Source organism: Euleptes europaea, chromosome 14, assembly GCF_029931775.1.
Source record: "Euleptes europaea isolate rEulEur1 chromosome 14, rEulEur1.hap1, whole genome shotgun sequence".
Lineage (NCBI taxonomy): Eukaryota > Metazoa > Chordata > Lepidosauria > Squamata > Sphaerodactylidae > Euleptes > Euleptes europaea.
Genome location: NC_079325.1, coordinates 35,771,527 through 35,791,060, shown reverse-complemented (window position 1 = coordinate 35,791,060; position 19,534 = coordinate 35,771,527). Strand labels below are relative to the sequence as shown.

The 19,534-nt window shown below is 45.7% G+C and overlaps 1 protein-coding gene across 1 annotated transcript in view; it reads right to left on the bottom strand.

Annotated features, from left to right (window-relative positions):
- DENND1A (DENN domain containing 1A) overlaps positions 1 to 19,534 on the bottom strand; it is a 263,127-nt gene that overhangs the window by 28,142 nt on the left and 215,451 nt on the right. The window contains exons 14-19 of the mRNA XM_056860470.1: positions 16,665 to 16,766; positions 15,348 to 15,435; positions 14,352 to 14,392; positions 12,479 to 12,550; positions 11,157 to 11,213; positions 1,452 to 1,583 (exon numbers count right to left, since the gene is read on the bottom strand). Of these exons, the coding sequence (XP_056716448.1) occupies positions 1,452 to 1,583; positions 11,157 to 11,213; positions 12,479 to 12,550; positions 14,352 to 14,392; positions 15,348 to 15,435; positions 16,665 to 16,766 (492 nt within the window). The remainder of the gene's footprint in view (positions 1 to 1,451; positions 1,584 to 11,156; positions 11,214 to 12,478; positions 12,551 to 14,351; positions 14,393 to 15,347; positions 15,436 to 16,664; positions 16,767 to 19,534) is intronic.

Sequence of the window (19,534 nt, the reverse complement as noted above, 5' to 3'; positions counted from 1 at the left end):
TCCAATGACTGATTGCATTTTGGACATATGGCGACATGGATTTCCCAAATGGTGGGAATTTAATCAAATAAATTTGGTCCTCACCTCCACAAAAGCCCATCATTATAGTTTAAAAACTTTCAATATCAATCCTCCCCCAATGGTGCTCTTTCAGTACTCCCCCTACTTCACATGAGAACCTGAAGAAATCAAGTGTTATTTTGATCTGTAATGTGTGCTAAATGGCAGATTTAAACCCAGTGACAACATGAGGTTGGGGATGAGGAGCTGGGCAGGTAAAAACCTTTCAGCAGCCCTGCGCAGCCACTCTGTTCTTCCGGGCTGGCTGGGAAGCTGGGTGCCAGGTGTTCCAGGAACCCCTGGGGGTGTAACCTTGCCATGACTCAGTGGTAGAGCCGTTGCTTGGCATGCAGAAGGTCCTAGGTTCAATCCCCGGCATCTCCAGTTAAAAGGGACTAGGCAAGTAGGTGATGTGAAAGACCTCTGCCTGAGACCCTGGAGAGCCGCTGCCGGTCTGAGTAGACAATACTGACTTTGATGGACCAAGGGTCTGATTCAGTATAAGGCAGCTTCATGTGTTCATGAGAACCATCTCTTCCCCTCTTCACAACGCAGCAGCACAACTGGAAAGTTAATTTCAGGAGTATAAAAGAACAGTTTTTAAAAAATTATCAGCCTCCCTAATCCAGGCTAATTTTCACAAATATATTGCTGGAGCCATGATAAAAATCACCTGCCTGCAGAGCACCAGAGTCAATACAGAAATGTGGAGTATGCTATTAAAGAGCCATTAATTGATTTTTCCACTGCAGTTCATTGCTTTTGCTGTTCAAAGTGTGCCAAAGTGCTTATAATAATAAGGCGTTCGCAGCTGACACTAATGATTGGGCCAGATAACAGAAGACACCTTCAGCACAGCTTGTAGGGAAGGTACACGTGGACGTTACCTGTAATGGCAGAGGCAGGCTGCTGCCCAATGCTGTGAAAATATAACTGCATTCACGAATGCAAACACAGCCTCGGAAAATGCCTTATGAGCAAAAAAGGTGCGTGAAGCACACACGGGCATCTCATGGAGGCCTCCATCCCTGAGCCTGTGGAAGCTCTGGAGTAAGCCACTTACACAAATCAGCATGGGCTGTGTGCGGAGCCAGACTGCTGCACATGACCCCAAATTTATGTGGGCTTGCAGTGGTGTGTCAGGAGTCCTGTCCACAGCACTGCTCTCCCGTTGTTTTGTTGGGGTGTTATTTTTTTGCATGCGGCCCTCAAGCGCCTTGATTTCATGGGAGAGCCACAAAGCTGGGGTTTATGCACACATCTGCCTACATTAAAGGCTACAAAGCAAGCCAAAACCTTGTAGGCCCAACTGAGCAATGCACTTAAAATGCTAACTAAGACACAAAAATGCTCTCTGGGAGAGAATGTGGAGAAATGGCTCCACCCCATACCTGCCCAAAGTGTACCGTGATTGGTCGCCTGTCCTCTCGTAGTTTAGGGTCCCTCTTTTCGGCCAGTGGAGAAGGAGTTGTTCGTGGAAGCGAGTCTTCTGGCACCGTGGAGCAGCCGTTCTCAGCAATGTCCTGTATGGGAGGAAAAAAGTGGACTGCATGGCCAGGAACACTCGATTATGAGGCACAGACAGAGAAGAGGCACTTTGGGATAAAACGGTCTGACTGAGCAAGTTTTGATGTTAGCATTGACAATGGCAGAAAAATAAGCATTTGCTAAAAAGAGCAGTAGAAAAGAGCAAGAGTCCAGTAGCACCTTAAAGACTAACAAAATCTCTGGCAGGGTGTGAGCTTCCGTGAACCATAGCTCACTTTCTTCAGAAAGCTCATATCCAGCCAGAAATCTTGTTAGTCTTTAAGGTGCTACTGGACTCTTGCTCTTTTCTACTGCTATTGACAGACTAACACGGCTACTCATCGTGAGCTAAAAAGAGCAGTTAGCCCACATGGCTCTGTTTAATCACAGCTTAAATATGGGTATACACAAGCAGTCAACCTGCCCTTAAGCGAGAGAGCCAGCGTGGTGTAGTGGTTAACAGCTGTGAACTCTGATCTGGAGAACTGGGTTTGAGTCCCCACTCCTCCACAAGAGCGGCAGACGCTAATCTGGTGAACCGGGTTGGTTTCCCCACTCCTCCACATGAAGCCAGCTGGGTGACCTTGGGCTAGTCACAGCTCTCTTAGAGCTCTCTCAGCCCCACGTACCTCACAGGTTGTCTGTTGGGGGAGAGGAAGGGAAGGTGATTGTAAACTGGTTTGATTCTCCCTTATGTGGTAGAGAAAGTCGGCATTTAAAAACCAACTCTCTTCTTCATTCCAGCAGTTAGAAGCCAAAAGAGTGAGCTTCTCCTGTGAAATGATAGCACAGGAGAGACAAAGGTACATTCGCTTGTACTTTCCACATGCTGGCTTGTTCCTCAGGTAACAGGACGCTATCCATAGAACGAGGATGCAGACAAGGAGGGTCATCTCAGAGATGCCTCCCAGCAGGCAGTTCAAGACAGCATGAGCAAGTTCACCAACAGACTTACTGAAGGGAAGAGCTTCTTTGAGGGGCCCTCTTAAACCACAGTCAGACACAAATGTAGGAAGGTCCATCCAGAAACATCACCCCCTGCATGGGAGTTTGTTCGGTGAGCCAAAACTTGAAAGTGAGATGAAGCCAACCTTGCTTAGGGTGCAACTTCTTCCCCTGTTGCATATTTTAGATTTGACTGGACTGCAACAGATCTGCTGGTGAGGGCTCCCAACACACTGCGCACGTTGGTTGCTGCCTCACAAAGGGGCACTTTATCGATTGGGCACTCCTTCTGCTTCTATGGCCTTTTCATTTATTTTCAGAAGTCTGACAGCTGTGAGGCACCAGATACTAATGGTTCTCTTGACTCGGTGCTACACTTGATAAAAATAAATTTAAAGAGGCCGATTCTCTCCAACTTGTATTGCAGATATTTGTTGAAAGCCACACAAAACCACTTCTGAATTAGGGTTGTCCACACTACAGATGGGTTGCGCACTTGTTTATTTCGGAAGCCATTTTGCATCTGGTGTATGTAACAAGAAATGAACTGGATTGCCCCACCCAAATATTCAATATGGTGGCCTTCACAGCTACCATTTCTTATTTCAGAACACACCCACATAAACAACAAAATCCATCTCAACTGAAGTTTTGCAGTGTGCTAATATATTTCAATCTAGTCCACTGGCGAGTTAGCTGAAGACCAAACATCAGCTTAATAAAGACCGTGTTGGAGCAACTTGACAAAATGAAGCGAGGAAAATCAGCGGGTCCAGATCTGATTCCCTTGGAGCTTTTTCTAGTAAACCCCGAATGGTGGGCTGCTCGTTTGGCCCCCTTCTTCTCGGATATTAACCAAACAGCTATCATTCTGGAGATTTGGAGGACAGCTACAATCGTGCCAATCCACAAAAGCGGTGATGCCAGCAACCCTGGGAATTATAGGCCAATTAGTCTTATTGCCATCCCCTGTAAGATCTACTCTGCACTACTCTTGGAGAGGCTATAGGATTGGCTTGACGAAGAGGCCTATCTCCACCCTGAACAGTGTGGTTTCCGTCAAGGTACCTCTACCACAGACCATTGTCTGACCCTCCTTCAGTTGGCCTCTAAGTATTCGAGTCGCCAGAGGGGATGTTTATATGCGGCCTTTATGGACCTAAGGGCTGCATTTGATTCTATCTACCGACATAGACTTTGGAAGAAACTGATGAACACTAGCATAGACCACAGACTCCTGGTTTTGATTATGGCCCTTTACTCTAGAACAACTGCCTCAGTCGATCCCAGTGGTACACTGACAGATTCTTTCCCAGTTCAAAAGGGGGTAAGAAAGGGATGCCTGCTTGCTCCCTCTCTGTTTAACATCTTTATCAACGATTTGGTGCCGCATATCAAAGAGGGAGCAAAACACCACCCGTATCTGGCCGGTCAGCCCATACCACTTTTATTATATGCAGATGATGCGGTTTTGTTGGCGACATCAGAAGTGGGGCTGAGGTCCACTATCAATCTCTTCTTGGAATATTGTGATCAAGAAGCATTCACTGTGAATTACGCCAAGTCAAAGGTGCTTCGCTTTTCTGCCACCAAGAGAAGAGGCTCCCAGTTTTTCAAGGTCAAAAACGGACAACTCGAATGGGTTTCCACCTTCCACTACTTGGGCATTGTCTTCAGTTACAACCTATCTTGGTCTGCCCACCTGGACCATGTGAAGAAGACAGCAAGATCCACCACTGTAATGGTAGAGAGGTTTTTTCGAACCAAGGGGGCCAAGCACATCCCGTCTGCCATTGATGTCTTTAACACGAAGGTGGTTTCCCAGATTCTGTATGGAGCAGACATTTGGATTTCCGGCATGGATGAGAAGCTAGACTGCCTTTTGAACAATTTTCTCAGGAGAATTACTGGAACTCCGAGGTGTGTTGCTGGGCCTGCCCAACCCTCGCTTGAGGCGCGTGCGTGGAGGAGAGCAATTAAGCTTAGGTTTAAGTTGCCGGACGACAATCTTCCGTCCCAGGCGGGGTTTCTCCATCTTACTCTTAAGGACCCGGCCCCCAACCCCTGGCTGAATCTGTTAGCGGAAAAACTAAAAGTACTGGGACTCCCAATCTCTACTCCCTCTGACAACCTGGTTCCATCTCATTTAGCGGCAATCTTGAAGAGATTGAAGGAGTTAGATTGGGCCAGTACGGTAGGGAGGGCCAGACGTACTTGCTCCGGTCTGGTCTTGGGACTCCCCCCACCAGAGAAGCTTCCAGAGTTCCACTCTACAGTTTCAATCTTCTCACATCGTCGGGCTCTCCTTTTAGCTCATTTAAATGCCTTTCCATCCATGGTCATGTTGGGCAGATATACCGGGATACCTTTTCTGGACTGTCTCTGCCCATGTAACACGAGCGAAATTGAAATGTTGGACCATTTGATGCTCCGCTGTCCTCGCTGGTCTCAAGATAGAGATGCTCTTATTGCTCCAATCCTCACCAGCTTGAACCTCACTCTATATGCCCGGGTGTTGCCTTTTTTGCTTGGCGACTCAACTAATGGTGCAGCCACATCGAATGTTGCCCGCTTTTTGGCCAGAGTGGCTGCTCTTAAGAAGAAAGAACTTTCAACGCCTACCTCTGGCAACTTTTAGTCAGTTTGCTCTGCCCCCAGTTTATTTTAGTTAGGAATTTTACCTATTGGGCTGACGCCTAATTTTTAGCATTGTTAACTTAAGATTGTATTATACTATGTATTATGCTTCCCATCCTCCCTCGTCTTCCCCTTCCTTCCTTTCTTCCTCCCTTGGTCCAAGACTGCGGTCATAGACCTAATAATAAATTATTATTACATCAGCTTAATGTATATGATTCTTTAAACTCATTGACAGTAAGGACGTATTTGACCAGAGAACTCATCAGCGCTTTGCCTTTATCAAAGGGAAGTGAACCCGTGGCTTGAGAACAGGGCCAAGTGAGTGTGGTACACCATGTAATGAAAACATGTTGGAAGAAGCAAGATTGGGGGCAGCCATAGCAACGACTGGCAGGCAAGATCTCCTCAAAGATCAGAGAAGATGGAAAGACTTGGACAATCAGTTGAGGAACAAAGCCTGCAGCACGGTGAGCCTCAACCTTAAACCTCTGTGCAACAATGTCAAGGGAATAATGCTTGGTAAATACAGAGAGAGCGCTGCACGCACATGCTTTGCAAGACTTGACCCCAAGGCCAGCTGCTTTGATGGACTGACCTTTGACTTGTCCCCGCAAGTTCTCCTTTTGCTCAAACAGTGTAATGAGACATGTAAGCTGATAGCCAATTAGAAACGGTTCTTTTGGACACAGGACGACCTAACACCCTCAGGTCAACCAAAACAAAAGACGGATGGACCTTCTGAGGAGCTTTGTCTGCTCCAGATAGAAAAAGAAGAGACGTTCTCAGATCCCTCTGGTGGAGCACGGATTTTGTCAAGATGGGCAAGAAGTATGGCCAAGGAAATTAAGAAATTGTTAAAGAGAAACCCTCAACAAACTTTGTATGAGCACTACGATGCCATCTTGTCTGTTTAGAACAAAACAATGGAATACACTAAGCAACAACCACCACAAATGTAAGATACAACTTTTTGTTGAAGTGAGGGAAGCAGCATCTGGCAGGACCCAGGCGAGCTAGGGAGGTGGCCAAATAGTAGCCCTAAGGCCCTTGGCAGGGTCAGGCAGCAGCCTTCCTAAGTATGCAGCTTCTGAGATGGACTTTGAAGTGTACAAATATAGAAGTCCAAAACAATTCAAACAGCAGAATGATAGACACTACTGACACGGAAAGGGAAATGAAACACCATCCCCACAAGGCCCTTTGGCAAAGTTTGGGGCTATTGTCACATGGCTTGGCAACTGCATGACAAAGGCTTTTGTTACAGTGATCTGCCCCATGAAGAAGCAATGGTTCAGCAAAATCCAAGGATCCTCTAATTTCAACTTCTGCAATAATGATGCGTTTTCCTCTTCGTTAATTTCATTCCCTGGTGATCATGGAGTGTCTGCTGTCCATGGAAAAGCTGCAATGATCCAGGAGACTTGAAAGTACAAGGCAGCTGAAAAAGGTACCCAGCAAGGTTACATTAAGCATTTCCTACCATGCTTCACAAAGCTTCCACCACCACCCACACACATACGGATTCTGAAACAACCTGCAGCAACTAGCATGTGAGACTGGAGTGGAGGAAGCAGCCAACAGCTGCTTGCAGCATGTTGTGCTGGAGATCCCACAAGAAAGCACAGATGGGGTCCTTAACAAGAAGATCATGTAGGTTATGCAAGAAAGAAAGGGAATCACTGCGAGGGAGATGGTCCCAATACCAGCAACATTTAAGTTGCAGTTAGGTTTTGTGCTGCAGCAGCCAAAGGGATGGTCACAGCACTGCTGCGGTAGGAATTCTGCTTCATCCAGTGATGAAAACCGCATGGGCAGTGATGCATTTTCTTAAGACATGCAGAGCAATTTGGACAGAGGCCTTGAGCAGGCCTAGTTCCCTTTGAGTCAAGGTTATCCTCCTCAGCTTAACACCTCTGACCAAAGCAGAATACTCCTTTAAGTTGAGAAGGTCATGGAAAACGTGTCTCTGAAAAGTTAATCAGCTTGGTATGTGTGGGGAAAACATCCTTGAAACTGGTGTTCCTGCATGGCATTTTTTACTTGCCAAAGCCATTTCTGTACAACATTAAGAACCATTTCCTAACTTCCAGACAAACAATGTGCTGATTGCAGCTGCCTGGTGTAGTAGCTAAGAGCGATGGTTTGGAATGGTAGATTCTGATCTAGAGAACTGGGTTTGAGTCCCCACTCCTCCACATGAGTGGCGGAGGTTAATCTGGTGTGGAGGTTAATCTGGTGAACTGGATTTGTTTCCCCACTCCTACACACAAAACCAGCTGGGTGAGCTTGTGCAAGTTACAGCTCTGTTAAAGCTCTCTCAGCCCCACCTACCTCACAGGGTGTCAGTTGTGGGGAGGGGAAGGGAAGGTGAATGTAAGCAGGTTTGAGTCTCCCTTAAGTGGTAGAGAAAGTCAGCATATAAAAACCAAGTCTTCTTCTTAATAGCCTCACAAGACAAAACGCTGCCTCAAATACTTCATTTGGTAAGTCCTGCCCCACTGCCTCCTGCATGGGGCTGCACGGGGTCAGATTCAAGGGCCTGGTGAGCTACTCCAGCTCTTTTTTCTATGATTCTCCATCTGCTTTTCAAGAGAACTGTTTCCCCTTAGAACACTGAGATTGTCCCAGGTGGTGAGCTAAGCAGTAATTTGGGAGCTCTCTTTTCCTAGCAAATGCTGGTCAGGGGCCTCAGAGATATGGCCTGCTGTGCATGCAGGTTACAGTAAGAAGCTTTTACAGAAGTATGAATACCAATTTCACAACATCTCTTTTACTGATCCAACAGTCAACAAACCCCTTTACATTAAGCCTCCCACAAAAGGTGCACACGAAAGGCACCAGAAAGAAGCTGAGGAACAAGGTCACTATTAGAGGTAGCAAATAAATTAGCAACCTTGAATAACCATGTGCGAGACTGGAAAGCTTGGCACCAGCTGGATTTCTGTTGGTCTCCCGCCCTCGGCGCCTGTGCTGCCCAATTCTACAGAGCTTAGCTGCAAAAGGTGGCAAAGTAAGAGCGTGGCTTGACATGGTCACCCTTCCTCAATTTCTGAAATGGGGCGGGGGGGGGGGAGAGAAGCAGCCTTTACTTTATGAAAGTGCTACTGGGCACAAAATGAAGCTGCCACACTGTTCTCTGCTAATAATCATTTGCTCTCAGTCATAAAAAGGCTGTGCAAATTATTGCGGACGCTTTAAAAACCCCAGCCCACAAAACGAAGAAGGGATGGGAAGGCAGCCCCATTCAATCTCCACGATCATATTAGAGGAGGACCTTACATACACCAGCCTGACCTCTCCGGAGGTCAACCCGGCATTTCCCATTTGCAATTCAAACCCAGAGCTGGAGCAGTCCGAGGGCAAAAACGGGCTCTTGATTATATTTGAGAGGTCATCATTGCTATGCACAGTCAGGAAAAAAAAGCCGCTTTCCTGGCTTCAGTGCATTTTAAAATCCCTTCCATTGTTGTACAGAAAAGCCACTCCTATTTGGCAATGGAGACCACATAGGTGATGTTTTAGGCTTGGCTCTTCCTTGCCAAAAGCAGTGATACTTTTTTCTTGCTAAGTCTGGAAAATATGCAGGAGGTTGCAAGGTCAAACCCAGAGCCGCCTCAAATTAGTCACCCAGAAGATGGGGGAGCGCCACCTAAGTCTTGGGGGCTGGGGAGAGAGGCGACACTGCTACTCTCTCTACTTAGAGAGATTAGATGCTGTCATTAGCAGAGACACCAAAGGTGAAATCTGCAGAAGCCCAACAGGAAACGGGTAAGGCTGAACTAATGGAACACAGAGAGGAACAGCTCCAAAGGCCCTGGTGCTGTTCATAATACCTCAGATATGGAGAAACCTCTCACTCTGTCATTTCACTAAGTTGTGTTTCGCAGAATGAGAGAAAAGAGGGTGTCTGGAACCAAGCGGAAGGGAGGGCTTTCTTCCCCTTTCAATTAAAAAAACCCCTCAGTCTGAGAGACACTTGCAATAATTGCTATACGAAAAACACCACGTACACAACACGCTCGGCTAGGTGAGTTGCTGAGAGAGTGGCATTTGTATTCCTCGACTGGATTAGAGCCCTTAGAAGGCTCAGAAGGAGTGAAACAACGGAGATCCGAGTATGCAGTTAGAGAAGAAACTGTATAAATAGACAAGCTGGATATTCTCGTGTTGCTTGTAAAAACATCGAACAAGTGGAGTTGAAAGCAGGACATCTTCTGTGTCTCTGGTACAAGGAGAGTTTGTCCACTGAACAGGTGGGACTTTGGCCCCAGTCTTTGGTCTTGGGAGGGAGCATATGAGTCAGCCATATATAGAGAGACAGCACCACTAAATCAAGGTGGTGGGGTATGGGGCTACAAGGAAAGCAGGCAGTTACTGGATATAAACAGCTCTGTATATGATTCCCAAAAAGAGCCCCATGGCGCAGAGTGGTAAAATGCAGTACTGCAGTCCAAGCTCTGCTCACGACCTGAGTTCAATCCCAAAGGAAGTTGGTTTTAGGTAGCCAGCCCAAGGTTGACTCAGCCTTCCATCATTCCGAGGTCGGTAAAATGAGCACCCAGCTTGCTGGGGGTAAAGGTAAGATGACTGGGGAAGGCACTGGCAAACCACCCTGTAAAAAAAGTCTGCCTTGGAATCTTCGGGATGTGACGTCACCCCATGGGTCAGGAATGACTCGGTGCTTGCACAGGGGACCTTTTTATATGATTCCCAAGGTAGATAGGTTGTATTCACATGCACAAATCACTCACTTTGCTTTTTAAAACTTAGATGCCGGTTCACTTTTTTTTTTATTTAAGTAGACGATAAAATTATGTTCATTTCCGAGCACATTTCCTAGCCTCCCATGAACATACATACATAGCTCAAGGTAGTAAAAGACAAAACAAGAGTTTGTGCCCTTCTCCTAAAGTAATGAGTGACGAGTGACAATTTATGCGAGACTTACACCTACCTAAGATTTTCTGTATGTCCCAGAGATAGATGGCCTATCCAGGTAGAAAATGAAAATTGTCAAGCCATGCCAAAGAATGAGCAATTCAAGTATGTATGTATGTATGTATGTGTGTGCGTGTGTGTATGTATGTATTCGACTTATAACCCACCCTCCCCTGCCAGGGGGAGTAAAGAAAAGTAAAAAAGTAAAGTCTTGATCCAAATCTTCTGACATCTTTCTGTCTAACACTACTTAGTGTGAATGGGATAACATTGCTGCAGGTGTGCAATGCCCTTCTCTTATGCTGGTTTCCCCCTCTCCCACTGTACATGGATGACTGAAGAAGCATCCTGTGCAACTCCTCAAAAGCGTGCTTCCGGCTCCTCCAGAACTGCTTCACATTTTGGCTATTTCCTATGTGGAAAATACTTCCACAAAGGAAAAGGTATAGAAGTCCTGCGTAAATTGACATGTGTGGTCACCACACAACAGGCATCTTTTTCTGCACTGTCTGAAGACACATGATGCAGCAACCCAAGCTGAGGCTTAGCAGGGTCTGGAGGGGAGACAGCCCTGGACCCCAAAAGGCAGGACATAAATGACAGAAAGAGGAACGTGCAAAGACCCACTTGTTATTTGCATGTTCTTTCAAATCCAGAATCATATTAATGTAGTAAATTTGCAATGTGAAGTGACCCCTGACTTTTCTCCATAGGAGAGAATGCAAAGAAGGACTATTTCTACGCCCCCCCCCGCCCCCTGCCACCATGAACGAGAGACACAGGGGCTCCCCTGTCGACTGGCTTTTTCCCCATTTTTTAGTACAAGGGCACAAATCCCACATCTGACCCTTAATGTATTTTGGGTTTTGTCTGTGAATATTTATAACAGTGGGAAAAATCCAGGACAGCTGGTAATGCATTTTGAAGTGTGTTAACAACACAGGACCAAACAGCACTCCATTGATCACATAATGCTTTTCGTGGCCAAGTATGCCTTATATTCTTTTTTTTAAAAAAAGAAAAGAAATAATACAAACTTCAAGTACCTTTTGCTTCAAGCGGTTTTTCACTTCTTTTATTCCCATTTTTGCATGATCTTTTGCCTGCATGAAAAGGAAAGGAGGAGGGGAAATTAGTTTCAGCCATAAATCCCTTTCTGGTTCCAGAGACAAGCGGGCTTTGGCTTCAGTCCATCCCAGACCCACCTTCTGTGATTATCGAGAATGGGAAGAGAAAGAATTGGGTCATCAACTGAAGACATAATGGGTATGGAAAAGCAAATACAAAGACAAGAGGTTAAAAAAACAATCTTTAATGAGGGGGAAGGAGATTTTGTTTGCTCCGAAAGCCGAGATTTCTTATTCTTCTCTCTAATTATTTTTTCATCTCTGCCTCAAAGTGTGAGAAGCCCAGTTGCTTTTTCGCTGGGGCAGGATCCACCCTGCAGCATCTCAGGAAAAGACCAGCGGAGAAGTTTCAGAAATGCCATTCCTTGCTAGTATGTGAATCACCACTTAGCAGCTCAGTCTGGGGAGGGGGGTGGGAGGAACATATGGGGGGGGTTCAGAATCTATTTTAATTCATATTGGGTTTGGCAAGGAGTTTCTGTGGCAGGGAAATTAAATAGATGGAAAGTGCAAGTGAAGCTGAGCAAGGCAGAAGCCCTTTCTGGTCTGTAACCTCCATCCTCCATGAAAAATGAAAATTGCCGTACTGCAAGGAAGGCTCCGACATCCCCACCCCCAGAACTCACTTTCTGGAATGGGACGGGGATGGGGGCTGAAATCCCTTTTCTGTATCTCAGTGCAACTCAAAGTTGCATGCAACTTATCCTCCAAAGTGCCAGTGTTACACTGCTGTTTGAACTGCATTTCCTGGAATTTCTCCACCCCATTTTTTCCTTAATGGAGATTTGAGTAATTTTAAGGAGGTAGCAATTACAGGAAGGGCACCAGCAGAGGGTGGTGTTCACACTACATCAGTTCCTCTGTTCATACCTTGCTTTATTTTTCTTACACATCTCAAGAGTTCTTACTCAAAATACTTTTATAGCAACATACTGATAACCATTTCAAACTATTATTGCTACATTTTGTTGGTTTTAATTTACTCAAAAAGAGCTAAATTATTGGAATGGTTCTTTTATTTTATTTTTAACCACAATGAAACACAATTTAGTTGTGACAAATTAAAAATTCTTTTCCTCAACATTTAATCTCTGGCTCTTCAGCTGCTGTTAAAACGCTTCTCATTTCGGCCGAGTTTTCTGATTCACACAAAGAGCATCATGAAGTACTTAAGAGCACGCTTCCCCCCACCCCAATACTTAACACACTTCCCTAGTCTCTGCATTACTATGAACACTTACAAACTTGTAGACTGTCTTCATGGCAGGGTTTGCCTTGGTCTTCACTGTATTCAGAATGGCACCACTTCCTTTCTACATGAGGAAAGCAACAAGGGGGAAGAGAAATCATACCACCTAGATTTGACTGCAAGACAGCAGAGCTGCTTTCTGCAAAAGGGTTTGTAAACTCAATCTTGCCCCCACCCCCACACACATTGCTACAGGGCCATGGGACCCAAAGGTATCTTACTTCCTGGTTCAGACAATACATTTTAGGAATTTCCCTTCTATAGTTTAACATTTTTAAACAAATGTGGGTTGGTGTTTGTTTTTTTAGGTTGTGGCATTTTTGTATTTTTCTGAATGATCCAAATACATTCTAAGCCTGTTCGTTCACTTCTGCCAAGTTGAAGGCTGTATCTGTGTTAGGAAATTATGGCTTGGCTCCAGCAGTAATTTCCACCAGCAGAGGGTGACTTTCTTTGCCTATCCATTCCCACTGCAGCTCAAAATACCCCCCGCAAATGCTGCTCCTGACCCCCACTCCCCGCAAACAGAAACTGCTGCTTCTGGGGACTGCAGCCCCCCCAGCAGTCAGGGGTCTGCTTTGTGCTCTCCGTCAATGGAAATCCTCTGGTGGATCCAACTCATTGCTAAATAAGGAGGAACTGTAGGTATTTGAAGTCAGAAAAAGACTAGTATCCATGTGAATTAGATTTCCAAGCTGGCCCTATTAAAAGATGAGGCTTCAAGTAACATAAAACTAATATGGTGAATATGCCATATTGCATGATCAGTGGTCGGGACAATCCATTGGCTCGAGTATGTTTTCAGGAACAGGTATGGTGCACACAGGCTGAATCGGCTTCTGGTTGCCCTCCTCTCATCCTTTGCATCTAAGCACTTGCATTTCCTAACATCACTGTCAGAAACAGTGCCTAGCTGTGGGTCAGGAGGAGAATGAAGGCAGGACAGAGGAAAAGTGAAATCCACCTACAGGTAATCCCAGAAGGACCTAGCCAGAAAGGCATGCAAGGCTCTGATATGTCAGAAAGAATAATCGAACAGCCCAGTTAGTGTTTTATTTATTCCGCAGCACACTGTTGACTTTGGCTACATAATGCATTATTTTGATAAATAAAACTCACTGTACACAAGAGATGGATAACCACCCATCCCCCGACACACACAGAAAAAAGGACACAGCAAACTTTTTAAAGCAATTAACAATTAGAGAGAAAGAAAGAGGTAAAGAATACTTATTACAAATGGTTTCGCATGTGAGCCCTGGCATTTTTTTTTTATTAATTCATAGTATTCTCTTTCTACCTCTCTTGAACATTATTTGGCATTCTGTGGGAACATCAGGAAAGCAGGCATGATATTTTTGGAGGCCTTCTTTTATTTCTCTCAGAACCCCTAGTAATCAAGGAGGACTGAACATCAACTCTTCACTACAAAAAGCTCTGCTTTAAAACGTTGGAGGCTCCAATTGTAAAAAGTTGCTGCTGCTAATTAACTCGTTTCCGTTACTATCTTGAATACGTCTAGTATTGAGAGGGAAGAACCGTTTACTATCAGCTCCTGGGAACTATTTATGGTATAGCATTCACAAATATTTATCATATGGCAGAGTTACTTTGTGTCAATTAAATTAAGACCAGGGCTGTAAGCCGGCCTCACAGTTAAAAAAAATTAATCATGGTGTCTAGTGTCCTTGTAGAGGGGAAATCACTGCCTGCGCGCTGGAACAACAGCAGAGTTTCAAACCGGAGGCAGGGAAATGTCTTTCAACAGGAACTGGTGCTGGTTTGCCAGCATGCTTGAAGAGGGCCACCAAAAACTGCAGAAGGGCCAAAAAGATAGGAACCTTCAAGCAGCAGAGAAGACTTACCCGGACTGTTGACAGCCACTGATGGTACAGGTTGTCGCTACCTGACACAAAGAGACAGCACAGAAGGTGAGAACCTCATTCAACCTAGCAGCAGCCCCCAAAGCACAGTCATTAAGGCATCTATTCCATCCTCTCTACAAACACTAGGAAAATTAGTGAGATAGCAGTTTCTTCTGAATTTAAATATAGCTAGCAGGTGCATTTAAATATAGCAAACTGCTCTGGGGGTTTCTTTTTTGTGCCCATCTCACCCCTCCCAACTGTTACACTCGGAGACCCTTTCTCTGGGATGATATACCACAGAGCTCTTGGCTTGGCTCCAGAAGCAAGAGGGCAGCACCCCAGAATCTGATAGCTACCTGCCGACCCGCCATCTTGGACAGTTGCCAGAGCCGCCACACCGGACAGTCCACGATCCCCACAAAGCAAGATCCAAAAGAGCCAAAATTAGGTGAACTAAAGAGTATTTTGGTTTTTGAGGGGGTACAAAACAGTGCCCTCCAATCACTAAGTGATACTATTCATTCTAACTCTGCCTGAACCTAGTGTGCTTTCAAAGGCAGTTTTCAGTTTTGCGGACACAATGTCTACTAAATTGTGTGTGTGTGTGTGTGGGAGGGGGGCGTCCTGGTTGCTACCTTCCACAGCACCAGGGAGGTCCCAATACCATCACACTAAGAGATACAACGATGGCTTAATCCTGGGGGGTGGGGGGCTTCATCCAACTTGAAACTTCACTGGCATGGACATCTGCCATTGAGTTCCATATCTGCTCCAGCTCAGTCCTCCCCACACCACTACCACCCCATCTTGGGACTGAAAATCTGCTGACTCAGGTCAGTGCCCCCATCCCCGGGTGCCTTTCAACAAACTAGGGCTCAGGCCAAGAAGAATTCTGTGTTTGAAACCTGACATCCTTCACCAGCCTTACTTCAAGGGCTGGCTCCCTGGCCCTGAGTTTCTAAATGAAACTGACAAACCTGAGAGGGTGCTTACCAGCATATTCACTCATGTTTATCTCTTCCTCAAAGACGTCGCTGAAACCTTCTCCAGAGTTGAGGAGATCAAGACGGCCATCAATAAACTGCAGCAAAAGGAAAAGGACACAGACAAAGGAAAGCTCACCTGTGCTGTTCTGTAGCACTGAAGAATGCTTCCTCCCAATATTTCAACAGACACACAAAAGCACACCCCCAAGGGAACAAGAGGAGCCCCATGGCGCAGAGTGGTAAGCTGCAGTACTGCAGTCAATGCTCTGCTGATGACCTGAGTTCGATCCCGACAGAAGTGGGTTTCAAGTAGCTGGCTCAAGGTTGACTCAGCCTTCCATCCTTTCGAGGTCGGTAAAATGAGTACTCCACTTGCTGGGGGTAAAGAGTAGATGACTGGGGAAGGCAATGGAAAACCACCCCATAAAATATAGTCTGCCTAGTAAACGTCATGATGTGACAAAACCCCATGGGTCAGTAATAACTTGATGCTTGCACAGGGGACTACCTTTAAGGGAACAAGATGCCCTGAGTAAGGAAATGTTCTTCTATTCACAGAAAAAGCTAGCTGAATGCTCACTGTTTGAGAGCTTGATGGGAGCCCCATCAAGAACAGATGAAGTTGCCCTATAGCATCATATCATGCCTGGCCCACAATCTCTGACTGGCAACAGTTCTTCATGATCTTGGGCAAAGAAAAGTCTTCCCCAACCACTGAAAATCTCTCAGCTGAAGACAGTGGGATTGAACTAGGGGCATGCAAAAACAGGTGCACTACCACTGAGCCACAGCCCCTCCCCAAATACATGTATGCATTTGTACTTATTTAATGATACCCCATTTTCCTCCCCAGCTGGGACTCAAAGCAGCTTAAAGCATCATTTCCCCCTCCTTCAATTCTCAGAACAACAACCCTGTGAGTTAGGTCAAGCTGAGAGAATGTAATGGGTCCAAGGTCACCCCATGGGCTTCTGTGGTAGAAGTGGGGACTCAAAAGTTTGGGAACAGCTGCTCTACACCACACCAGCTCTATAAAACAAGAGGGCCTTCGTAATGAAGACCAGAGGCGGCGTACCAGGAAGAGTTTACTATTACAGAACACAGAAGGGGGAAGAACAGTTAAAAATGGATTATCAGTTAGGCTGGGGAAAAATTAATGTGGAAGGCATCTCATTTTGACCCATAAATTACACTAATTAGGGAACAAAGCAGCCAGCAGTTTTTCAGAGGATGCGGCCCAGTATAGATCACAAAGCACAACGGCGGGGTGAGGAGGGCGGGGTGGGGGGTGGGGGACCATTCCTTCCTCAACCACCAGCAGTACCTGCTTGAAGAGCTGCAGCTGGATGGCGTTCTGCAGGAATTGTCGCATGGCGGCTGACCGATGGGAGACGAACGTTTCTTCACAGAACGTTATGGGCACCTCCTGGAAAAAGGAGCCAGAGCAGAAGATGAGTGCCTACAATGCCAAATGCTCTCGAGGAAGCATAATAAGTAGGCCCCCAAATTAAGCATTATGGGAAACACAATGAAGACTCAGGCCTTTTCAGGGGTCTTCCTGCAACAAACAGCTTATTGTGGATTAGAGTAAGAAACAAAGGGGCAAAACTTGTCTCACACACACACACACACACACACACACTCCTTCCATGCACACTGAACGAAGAGTGGTCTTATGGGCCAATGAAGTAATTCTCCAGTTGTTGCCTTGAGTTTAAAATTGAAGAAAGAGCTTCTTATGTGGAAGTTCTTCCATCTGCCTCAGCTGTGTGAGAGCTGATGGGTGTTCCTTCACAGGCAGAGGAAATGCCTTCTGTATATGCTCAGAAGCCCTCTAAGTCACATGCTTCAGAGCTTTCACGGATTTCTGAGCTAAGCCCTGGCACAAATGAAGCCCTGATCCCAACTTGCTCATAAATGCCCCTCCTGGGCACACACAATACCACAGTCGCTTTGCCGTTTAATTCGGTCGACCGGAATCCCTGCTCAGGGAACTCAAAGAGAGAAGACTTTAATCTCTTAAATGCGGCAAAACACACCTCTTTTTGCATCATTGGGAGAAAAATGTAAGACTGTTATGGCTGTCTACTTTTATCCATTGTAATGAGTTATGTTAATGAGGAGGTTGTCTACACATCTGCCAGAGGGGCATCCAGCCCTCACCCCCCCATACACACTTAAATCTACAAATTTGCTGCATAGCAAGTAAATACAGTTATGACATTTCAAAAGTGGCAGTAATAAGGAGCAATAAAATTACGTTGATGTAAAATTAATGTGGAAGCCTTTTCATGCTCTAATAAAAAAATACATCCAGCGCTTTTTCATTAGAAGAGGGCCAGGCTCCATACAGGGTAGCACACCCAGGATGATCCCCCCCCTTTCGTGATCTGACTTTGGAGTATTGGTTAGGCCTGTCGTTCCTGTTGCTATAGATAATTCTTCTCTCTCTCATCTCCCCAAAGCCCTGACCACAGAGGAGCCCAAGAAGGACACTTTTGCTACTTTCAAGTAGAACCGGTTTTGTCCCTTGGTGACTCCTCTTGGCTCTTCTCTGCTGCAGGGGGATTATGCTATAGATTTTCAGTTGCCAGGGTCAAGAACTGAACTGCAGCTCAAATCCGAATGGTGCCATTCACCCTCCAGCGTGGAGAGCCAGAGTGGTTCAGTGGTTAAGAGCAGTGGTTTGGAGCAATGGACTCTGATCTGGAGAACTGGGTTTGATTCCACCCTCCTCCATATGAGCGGCGGAGGCTAATCTGGTGAACTAGATTTGTTTCCCCATTCCTACACACGAAGCCAGCTGGGAGACCTTGGGCTAGTCATACTCTCTCAGCCCTACCCACCTCACAGGGTGTCTGTTGTGGGGAGGGGAAGGGAAGGTGATTGTAAGCTGGTTTGATTCTTCCTTAAGAGGTAAGAGAAAGTCAGCATATAAAAACCAACTATTCTTCTTCTTCTCCCTGACCCAGAGGAAGTGCAGCATCTCCAACAGCCAAACCCCCTCCTAAGCTGCATTGCACTGCAAGCTGGTGTCATGGAATGACAGCTGTGGCAAGTGAAAACTGGTGAAGGTTTCTCCATCTAAGCAGCTCTGACCTTTTTTGGGGGGGATGGGGGGAGGAGCATGCCAAAGGGAGAGATATTGGTGGTGGTGATTTGAAGAAAAATGGATGGCCTTGACAGCAGTGGCTAAATTGTACTCCAGCTTGCAAAGGCTTTCCACTCCTTGTACATATCAATGTAAAGGAGCACAATATGATAGGTGTTTGGAATACATGGATGTTAAATGTACCACAAATAAATGAAATTTGGGATAACACAGTCTATCAATGTCAGTGGAGCCTGGGGCTGATCAAGGACTTGGGTGGCAAAGAACAGAAGGTGCCACCATTTTAGCATAAGCTGTCTCTTGGACTCATCTTTCAGGCACAGCCACAGTGATGACAGAGACCCCAAAGGCAATCTTAAAATACACACGCGCAGCCTGGCCCAACCCATAGGGCAACCCCTCTAGCACTCCCCATAAATTAGCCTGTGAAGCAGATTATGGGATGTCATTTAATCTATCTGTGACAAGGACAACATAAAAGGTATACAGGAATCAGATTCTGGACTAACAAGGTAGGCAAAAACAGCCACCACAGAGAGACAAATTGAGAGAGGAGGGGGAGAACTGGATTGACACAGGTTTTGCTCTGGCTGACAACTTCCTCATTTCTATGGTTGCTGCCATCTAAGACAATAAAGAAGCAGCAAAACAAGATATTTACTAGTTTGCATCCGATGAAAAATAACCATATTCACAGTGCAATTTGCATAGGCGACTATTTTCCATGTCACCATTGCTGGAAGACAGGAGATGCTTCCGTTAATCTCTCCCACGCTGCCCATTCCAGGGCAGAATTCTACAAACATTTCTAAATGGTTTGTGCTCATAAAGCACCTTTAGGTATACTAAAGCCACAATGGAACTTTTAGACATACAGGAAAAGACTCTGAGACAGTTAAGGACACAACAGGGTATAAGGCCAGGAATGGCTATTGCAGAGATTTATGTAGCTATATCTGCATATATCAGACTGGATTATAAATTTTGCATACAAAGTCTATTAAGGGGAAGAAAATGAATCTGCAGACGAGTTTTTGATTTGAAGGATTTCTGCTACGCAAAAAGCCTCAACTACCAGAGGC